This window comes from Bison bison, unplaced genomic scaffold, assembly GCF_000754665.1.
Source record: "Bison bison bison isolate TAMUID 2011002044 unplaced genomic scaffold, Bison_UMD1.0 scf7180017864322, whole genome shotgun sequence".
In the NCBI taxonomy this organism is placed as follows: Eukaryota; Metazoa; Chordata; class Mammalia; order Artiodactyla; family Bovidae; genus Bison; species Bison bison.
In genome coordinates this window covers 4,571,307-4,581,488 of record NW_011494894.1, presented here as the reverse complement: position 1 = coordinate 4,581,488, position 10,182 = coordinate 4,571,307, and the positions used below count along the sequence as shown (strand labels likewise).

The window sequence follows — 10,182 nt, the reverse complement described above, 5'->3', positions numbered from 1 at the left end:
TAATAGTTAAACTAGAAAACAAAGATATTAAAATTTTACATTTTTCTTTACATTTTTACTTTTCTTTTGTGACTAGCTAAACAAGTCACAAATCCTTATTCTTCTGTATAAAAGGTATATGTAACAAGTGATTACATAGCACTATAACATTTTAGCTTACCCTGAATTCAAGGAAGAAATGAGTAAAAATAAAATATAAGCACATATTCATCATACACGTATGGTACACAAACCTGTCTACAAGAAGCTTATAGATTAGTAAATATCACAAGCTCAACATGTAATTATTTAATCAACCCCTGGAGTATTTTAAAGAACAAACAAAAAAAGTCAAATAAATACACACTGGAAGCTTAAGGATTAAAAAACTCATTCCATTTAATACTACTGCACATCCTATCACGTGATCAGCATATTAGAAATTTACCTCTCTGTCTGTTAAACTGGCGACCACGGACACCTTGTCTCAATGTTGTCTGAAGTCTTACTCGTCTGAAAGGCTTCGGCTGACTACTGCTAGTATCTGAGAAAAGCATTAATATACAAGAAAGCAAGTTAATAAACAAGAAAGCAGTTAAAATGACAAAAACTAATTACTAAGTGAATGCATGGATAGAATGCAGAGGTGCCCATTGCTTTCTATATTTAAATAGTTTGTTTTTTAACAAGGGACATTTAACAAACAAAAAGGTAAAAAGTTAAAAAAATTTTAAAAAAAAATTGTTTTTGACTTTTTGATTCATTTCACCCAACTCTTATGATTTAATAATATTTACTTGGCTCCTATCCATGTATCAGACACTGAGAAAAAGGCTGGGGAATACAATGCGAAAACAAACTACCAATATCCTTCAGGAAACAACAGTCCATTGCAATATACCACCAGTCATATCTGACTCCTCCCTTTTCCAGACATCCCCAAATCCAAGCATTAGCAAATCCTGTAAGCTCTAATTTTAATTTATATCCTGAATCTGACTCCTCACAATTCTTGATTCCACTGTCCTGTCTAAAACATCATCGTCTTTACCTTCAATTACTGCAATATTCTCCAAACTTTCTCTTTGTTGCTGCCCATTACTCACTTTCAGTCTCTTCTCTACACAGCAGCCAAACTGATACTAAGTTCAGTCAGATCATGTCACGACACTGTCTGAAGCCCTCCAAAAGCCTGCTATATCCACGAAAGCCGGAGAAATGACAATGGGCTACAAGATCTATCCTTCCCCATCCCATTACCTCCTGCTATTCTCTCTGTCCAGATTATGTTTCAGCCACACAGGCCTCTTTGCTGACCCCTGAACATATCACACTGTTGCCTTGTGGACTCTGCATCTACTCTTTTTCTCATCCTGGAACACCTTCCCCTGAAGAGCTGCACAGCTTTGCTCCCTTACCTTCAGGTTTTTCCTTAAATATCACTTTCTTTAGTAACACTTCTGTAAAACTGCCTTGCACTTGGCAGACACTTAAATATTTGCTGACCACATGGATGACTGCTCAGATGGGGAGGATTAGTTAACACCCTCATTTCATATTATATTGTAAAAGGGAACAAGAACCGTATTTTCTCATGCAAGCTCTGGTAAGATGTAACTTGTGCCCTCCCGTGGAGGAAAGACAGTTCTCATGGGACATCAGAATATGACTGGGGGCATAGAACTTCAATTATTATATTATTCATAATGCTATCATATTGATAATAATTATGACAGCTACAATTTGACCCTGTGTGCAAAGCACTGAGTTATATAATTTACATATATTATTTCTAATCCTGATTGCAAGATGAATTATGAATGTCCATATTTCACAATGAAGTGAGCAGAGATTTAAAGTTACTAGCTGTTAAAAGACAGATACAGAATCTGAATCTGGGCATATTAGGTAACGGGTTAATGTGTCATAGAAAAGCAGCAGAAAGGGAGAAGAGGTCTTGAGACAGCTAAGTGCCGTGACTGAAAAAAGTAGTAACTGAGCAGGTCTTCCATAAAACCTGAACATTCCAGGACAGAGTTGAAAGATTACTGCTATAAACAATTTAAAATGAAATAATTAAGAGTGGGTGACTGAAGATATATTTCTTTAATAATAAAAGAAATTCCCTAGCTAAAAACTCTGAGATGAATAAGCTATCTCAGTGTACCATTTAAGAGTGGAGTCTCCAGTCAAACTTCTTGAGTTTGCATCCTGGCTTGGCCATTACTGTGTGACTTTGAAGGAAATTATTCAACCTTTTTGTGACTCAGTTCCCATTTCTATGAAATGAAGATATGTGCTTACCATGCTGGGTGGTATGAGAATTAAATGAATAAATACAGGTAAAGGGCTTAGAATACTGTCTGATACAAAGTAAGTGCTCAATAAATATTAATTATTTTTTAAAAGGAACTGCAAAAATAATTTTTATTGTAAGAAAGATCCATAGCCCTTTCCAAAGTTAACTTCAAAAATGTGAAAAACCAAACTATAAAACTATTTACATTAGTAAATTTCAATTTCTTTTTAAGCAACAGGCCTCCCAACCCTCAACTCTACATACCAAATCTCATGTAGAACTTATCAGAAGAAATAAAAAAGGAATTGCTGTGGTTTAAATACAGGCAAGAGGCCTGGAGACTACTCTTTAGCGTCTCTCCCAATAATCCATCCCTCCAGCCCCTATGGCACCTTTGACACAACCAATTTCTTTTAATACAAATTAAAAGTTCTTTTTAATAAAGTAAAAATTTCCTTTCAAATGAAGCATTTTAAAAGTCAAGGAAAAAAGAATTATCAATTGTTACTAACAGAACAGTGTCTTTTGCAAACAAGATTGATGTGTAAAAGCTGTGTTGTAGTCTGGAGCAGGGACTTACCTACAGAAGAACTGGAAGGAGGGTCCTGGCTGGTGGAAGGAAGATCTGACTCATCAGAGGCCTGAACAGGCTCTTCTTCCTGCTGGCTATCAATTTCGAGGCCTGCTTCTGAACTAATACTAAGAAAGGAAAACAAAAATTCATTAGAAAATACAAAACTGATTCTAGCATGTATCCTAAATTGTTCCCAAACTTTTCTTTGATATAGTCTATCATTTAAATAACCCAGAGGTCCCCTCCAACTCAAAATTTCAGACTCTAACAATAGTAACCATATATTTAAAAGGCAAGGGAAAAGAGAGCTCAAGTTCCTTTTTCCTCACTTTTTTTCTCACTAGGACATATTCCAATTTTATTTTTTCCTCTTTTTTGCTGTTTTTTTTTTTCTTTTTAACAAAAGATGTTCACATTCTTGATGTTCACAGTAGATAACAATATCTGGGTTTTGATAAGTTGCGAAACAACTTTCAACAAAACTAGATACTAAAATAATCCACAACAGTTCCAACTATTAATAATATACCACTGTTTCACCATGGGCTCTAGCCCAGATGAGGCTAGGGTAGGTGAATTCCTGGCTCAAAGCTATAAGTTCATCTCTCTCTCCCATTCGAGAAAGCACATCAAAAAACAAGTGAGGAAGATTAAGAGTATAAGAATAACTTATATGTGCTCCCGTTTTTATCATCTGCAAACCTGAGTACATATAACCATGTACCTGAAAGATCAAGGCTGTATATTGTCACCCTACTTATTTAACTTATACGCAGATTACATCATGCGAAATGCCAGGCTGGATGAAGCACAAGCTGGAATCAAGATTGCCAGGAGAAATATCAATAACCTCAGATATGCTGATGACACCACCCTTATGGCTGCAAATGAAGAACTAAAGAGCCTCTTGGTGAAAGTGAAAGAGGACAGTGAAAAAGTTGCCTTAAAACTCAACATTCAAGAAAGGAAGATCATGGCATCCGGTCCCATCACTTTACGGCAAATAGATGGGGAAACAAGGGAAACAGTGACAGACTATTTTCTTGGGCTCCAAACTCACTGCAGATGGTGACTGCAGCCATAAAATTTAAAGACGCTTGCTCCTTGGAAGAAAAGCTATGATCAACCTATACAGCATATTAAAAAGCAGAGACATTACTTTGCCAACAAAGGTCTGTCTAGTCAAGGCAATGGTTTTTTCAGTAGTCGTGTATGGATGTGAGAGTTGGAAAGCTGAGCACTGAAGAATAGGTACTTTTGAACTGTGGTGTTGGAAAAGACTTTTCAGAGTACCCTGGACAGTAAGGAGATCAAACCAGTCAATCCTAAAGGAAATCAGTCCTGAATATTCATTGGAAGGACTGATGCTGAAACAAAATCCAATACTTTGGCCACCTGATGCAAAGAACGATTCACTGGAAAAGACCCTGATGCTAGGAAGACTGAAGGCAGGAGGTGAAGAGGACCACAAAACATAAGATGGTTGGATGGCATCACTGACTCAATGGACATGAATTTGAGCAAGCTCTGGGAATTGGTGACGGACAGGGAAGCCTGGTGTGCTGTAGTTCATGGAGTCACAAAGAATTGGACATGACTGAGCAACTGAACTGAACTGAACCTGAAAGATACCTCTTATGACTCTGCTACAGTTGAAAACTAGAGAAGTACAGTCTAAGCCAGTTATTTTAACATGTTCAGAGTCTGAGCTTTCTCATTTGTAAAATGGGGACAAAACTTTGTGATAGATACTGTGTGGATTAAAAACGACACATATAAAGTGACTTGCATACATGGTATGGAATTAAAGGCAGCTAGTATTTTCAGCAGGGTGTGTAACTTTCTCAAATTAAGCAGCACTGAGTGAGAGGTGTATCAATAGACTTCATTTTTTCTTATGTATCTACTAGAGTTGCGCTGTTAATTACACTAACAAAATGTTGCTAAATAAAACAATACTTGAGCACTACCTAGGAATCTGGGTTCTACTTCTAGCTATGCTTCTGACTACGAAGCAGTCTAACATTTTTATTTTATAAAGAATCAGGTTCCGCTTTGAAAGTTAAACTTCTCCAAAGCACTGTCCAGTGAGTTCTTTCTATTAAATTGTTCCACCTCCTTTGGTTTAAAAAAAAATTCAGATGATTTGTTGTGAAATACTTCTTTCTAAACTTTGTTTATAACTGATGTGTTAAGTCAGGTCTTGAAGATTTCTAATTTTTAAGAAGTCAGTGTTTCAGACCAAGTTCTAAATGCACATAAATAAAAAATAGGTGAGGTTTGCTTGAGAGCCCACTGCTAAATGGAAAAGTGAGTCATTTCCTAACTTTCACAGAAAGACTTCTTTCTTGGGGAAAAGTTCAAGCAGCTACATTAGTGGAAGAGGACCAGTGATTTTAGAGAATACTTTGTCTTAGAATGCATCATATGCAATTTTCAAGAATATAACCATTTAAAAAGTTATCTCTCTTCTGTAATAATAATGTCTAAGTCTTAAAATATAATATTTTGTGCAAAAATTGGCTTTCCAAAATATATGGCTTGGTTTATTTTTGTAAAAGGATGCCACTGAAAATATAGCTCAAGAGACTGTTTCTGGCTTAAGGAAAGAACAAAAAAATGTAAAAGTCTGACAAGTATAAGCATGCAAAAATTACAAGGTAAACATTTACCCTTCAGATTCTGCCTCCACAAATACTTCATCTCCATCATCACCTGCTGCTGTTTCGTTTGTTGTGGATAAAGTACCAGTGGACGTTGTCACCATTGGCACAGACTGAGAAGCGTGCTCTGAGGCATCGGAGGCGGTGCTCTCAGTAAATACGGTCACTTGAAAATGAAAAGACCAGAAGAGCAATGAAAACTTCAGCTTTGTGGTCTCCTTAAATTCTTAATCACAGGTTTCCATTTCACCAATAAAACATAATCTACTGATCTGCCTTTGATACCTACCTGGGGCTGCTACTTGCAGAGGAGTAGTAGGAACACTTCGGCCACCCGACTCCTCTTCATGAGCTAGGAAAAGGGGTGTTTCATACATTCCCAAACCTAAAGACAATTTTGAACATTAATGATTGAAAGGACAAAATACTGTCCACATCCTAGATATCAAAAAGAAAGAAAACTAATCAGTGGAGACACATAACTCTGTTGAAGCCCACAATCAGCCCATTAAGCAAAGGTCAATCCCCCAAATATGTAAATACATTTAAATGTATGTGTATCCTTAAAGCTAACACTGATTTGTTGTTGTTTAGCTGCTCAGTTGTGTTTGACTCTTTGCAATGCTATGGACTGTAGCCCACCAGACTCCTGTGCATGGGATTTCCCAGACAAGAATACTGGAGTGGGTTGCCATCTCCTTCTCCAGGGGATCTTCCCAACCCTAGGATCAAACCTGTGTCTCCTTTATTGACAGAAGGATTCTTTACCAATGAGTCACCATGGAGACAACATTAATTTAAGTACCCTGAAAAAGACCAGCTGAAGTGCTCTCATAGTTTCATAAAAGCTAACTTTATTGAGTAACCAACTATGAACTAGGTACTATGTTTGAATTTACTCTTCACCAAAACTGCAAGTTTATATTAGTCTTTTTTGCTAAAGAAATTGAATTTCAACGGTTAATTAATTTCCCCAAAGTTACTAGTAAAGTGGTAGCATTCCAATGTAAGCTTAGATCTGACTTCCAAGTCTTAGAAGTACTATAATAAAGCCACATTAAAACTTTGAATTTCTCTGAAGTCAACTCACAATTTCATATTGGTAGAGGGAAACAGTATTAGACCTAACATCCTAAACCACCCAGGGACTAAGATGAATTTCATGACTTACATAAGGGCTGCAGATTATTCTTCAGTTCTGGGCTTATTATTAGACCAGTATGCATTCCCTATTCATTTACAAAATACCGTAACAGCTTCCCAGAAATACAGTGTGTTCTATGAATGCCAACCAATGATTAAAAGGTAATTAATTCCAGAAACAGTGTAATTCATGTCCAAGTAACCAACTGCTATTACTTAATTTAGATATCATTTTATTCCACATATTTTTAACATTTTTAATTTTTAATGTTAATGGAAAATCTCTAACTAGTTTTATAAACTTAACTGGAATGATAAACATCAAACTAAAAAAATATGCTGCATTCCTTCCAACAACTTTAAAATGGATGGTAGTACCCATGTATATTCATGGGCACAACAAATATTCTTGATACTATACTAGGAGCCAAAAGAGATACAAATGTAAAAGTTAGTCATTATGCCCAAAGAACTGAAAATTTTGTTCAGAACACATATCTAAGGCCGTGTTTTAATAAGTATTAAATATATTATACCTTTTTCTATTAATTAGGATAAGAATTATTTATATATACATATTTTTTAAATTAATACTTGTTCACTTAAAAAAAAAATCATGTCAGAATGGTTTATTACCAAATACATGCAAATCCAAGAGAGCTAAGGTTTTATTTAGCTATTTACCTCCTTGAGAAGCAAGTTGGCCAAGATCAGAATGACTAGAACTTGTTTGTGGCATATCTTCAGGTGGCCCAAACCGGAATCTAGGAACACCAGCTACCTGTGGAGAACTAAATAGACAAAAACTAATTTAAGATGACCTTTAAAGTTACCTTGCTTAAACTGCAATGATGGAAAGAAAACAGGAAGAAGGAAGAATAAACAAAAACAAAGTAGGAAAACAGTTTGAAAATAAAACTGATAAAGAAATTCTCATATATGAAAATATTTTCAAAATGTCAGTTGTCAAGATCTTAGCAATAATATAAATCATGGGATTCATATTATGTGATTTATATAAATATGATTTATACAAAAAATAACTTCCAGCTCTCCTAACCTATGCCTCACATTTCTCAAATCTGCTAGAAATCGCTATGCAGATACATAAAAAGCAACATAAACTGAACATGAGATATAACAGAAAATGAGTAAAATCATGAAAAAAGTTTTGTCTCAGTTTTCAATGTTGGTCTAGAAATGATTTAATTATTAGCTGGCTAGAAATTTGTTTTCTCCCTGCCCTAATAACACTACCATTAAGCTTTCTGCCCATAATCCAGGATATAAAATAGTATTATCTCACTCTTTGCCCACTCCTTACCCTAACCTTCCCTGGCTAGCCAGCTATTGATGTTGTGGTTTATGGATTATACTCTTGAATCTATTTCCTGTTTCCATCATTGTTTTAGTTAAGGACAACCTCTATCAGGTAAAATTTTACATCTGTCTCCTTCTATTAAAAGGAACCTAAATTCCGAGCAGTTTTTTAGATGAGTGTTTCTGATTGGCTGACTAGACTTCAGACAACTAGGAAGTGGCAGTTTTTATTTCAAACCAGACTGGAAAATCCCATGGACGGAGGAGCCTGGTGGGCTGCATTCCATGGGGTCGCTAAGAGTCAGACATGACTAAGCGACATACTGATGGCCAAGAGGCACATGAAAAGATGCTGCTGCTGCTGCTAAGTTGCTTCAGTCGTGTCCAACTCTGTGCGACCCCATAGACGGCAGCCCACCAGGCTCCCCCGTCCCTGGGATTCTCCAGGAAAGAACACTGGGGCGGGTTGCCATTTCCTTCTCCAATCATGAAAGTGAAAAGTGAAAGTGAAGTCGCTCTTAGCGACCCCATGGACTGCAGCCCACCAGGCTCCTCCATCCAGGGGATTTTCCAGGCGAAGAGTACTGAAGTGGGTTGCCACTGCCTTCTCCTACCTGAGGTGAGTTGTGGTTAACTGAGCAACTTTAAAACTTGTTCTATGGCCATATATATTATCACATACCTTAGAAAATTAATCAGGTCCCATTTCTGAGCTCCCATTTCTGTAGAAACATTTTTTTTCTATTCTTCAAGTACATATCATGCAACAGATATTTCAGCCACAATTAAACATATACATTTCCACGTGAAAAGCCTTCTTATTGTTTAGAAGGAGTGGTACAGTACAAGAGTTAAAAATAGTTTCCAGAGCCAGACTGGTTTGAAATAAAAACTGCCACTTCCTAGTTGTCTGAAGTCTAGTCAATGTGTTAGCATCTCCATGTTTCCTTATCTGCCAATAAAATAACAGTATCTATTCTCATAGTTCAGTTCAGTCACTCAGTCGTGTCTGATTCTTTGCGACTCCACGAACTCTAGCACACCAGGCTTCCCTGTCCACTACCAACTCCAGCAGCTTGCTCAAACTCATGTCCATTGAGTCTGTGATGCCATTCAACCATCTCATCCTCTGTTATCGCCTTCTCCTCCCGCCTTCAATCTTTCCTGGCATTAGGGTCTTTTCCAGTGAGTCAGTTCTTCACATCAAGTGGCCAAAGTATTGGACTACTGGTAGTATTGGACTATACTTCAATACCAAAGTATTCCAATGAACATTCAGGACTGATTTCCTTTAGGATTGACTGGCTTGATCCCCCTGTCCAATGGACTCTCAAGAATCTTTTCCAACACCACAGTTCAAAAGCATCAGTTTTTCAGTGCTCAGCTTTATGGTCCAACTCTTATATCCATACATGACTGTTGGAAAAACCACAGCCTTGACTAGACGGACCTTTGTTGGCAAAGTAAAGTCTCTGTTTTTTAATATGCTGTCTAGGCTGGTCATAGCTGTTCTTTCAAAGAGCAAGCATTTTTAAATTTCATGGCTGTAGTCACCATCTGCAGTGATTTCGGAGCCCCAAAATATATAACAATGTTTCCATTGTTTCCCCATCTATTTGCCATGAAGTGATGGGACTGGATGCCGTGATCTTAGTTTTCTGAATGTTGAGTTTTAAGTCAGCTTTCTCACTCTCTTCTTTATTTTCATCAAGAGAATCTTCAGTTCTTCACTTTCTGCCATAAGGGTGGCGTCATCTGCATATCTGAGGTTATTGCTATTTCTCCCGGCAATCTTGATTCCAGCTTGTGCTTCATCCAGCCTGGCATTTTGCATGATGTACTCTGCATATAAATTAAATAAGCAGGGTGACAATATACAGCCTTGACGTACTCCTTTCCCAATTTGGAACCAGTCTGCTGCTTCTTGACCTGCATACAGATTTCTCAGGAGGCAGGTCAGGTGGTCTGGTATTCCCATCTCTTTCAGAATTTTCCATAGTTTGCTGTGATCCACACAGTCAAGTGCTTTGGTGTAGTCAATAAAGCAGAAATAGATATTTTTCTGGAACTCTCTTTCTTTTTCTATGATCCAGTGGATGTTGGCAATTTGATCTCTGGTTCCTCTGTCTTTTCTAAATCCAGCTTGAACATCTGGAAGTTCTCAGTTCACATACTACTGAAGTCTGGCTTGGAGAGTTTTGAGT

The 10,182-nt window shown here is 37.1% G+C and overlaps 1 protein-coding gene across 1 annotated transcript in view; it reads right to left on the bottom strand.

The window, feature by feature from the left end:
• Positions 1-10,182, bottom strand: part of TPR (translocated promoter region, nuclear basket protein) — a 62,671-nt gene that overhangs the window by 425 nt on the left and 52,064 nt on the right. Inside the window, exons 47-51 of the mRNA XM_010853070.1 lie at positions 7,343-7,449; positions 5,805-5,900; positions 5,525-5,681; positions 2,859-2,977; positions 428-523 (exon numbers count right to left, since the gene is read on the bottom strand). Of these exons, the coding sequence (XP_010851372.1) occupies positions 428-523; positions 2,859-2,977; positions 5,525-5,681; positions 5,805-5,900; positions 7,343-7,449 (575 nt within the window). The remainder of the gene's footprint in view (positions 1-427; positions 524-2,858; positions 2,978-5,524; positions 5,682-5,804; positions 5,901-7,342; positions 7,450-10,182) is intronic.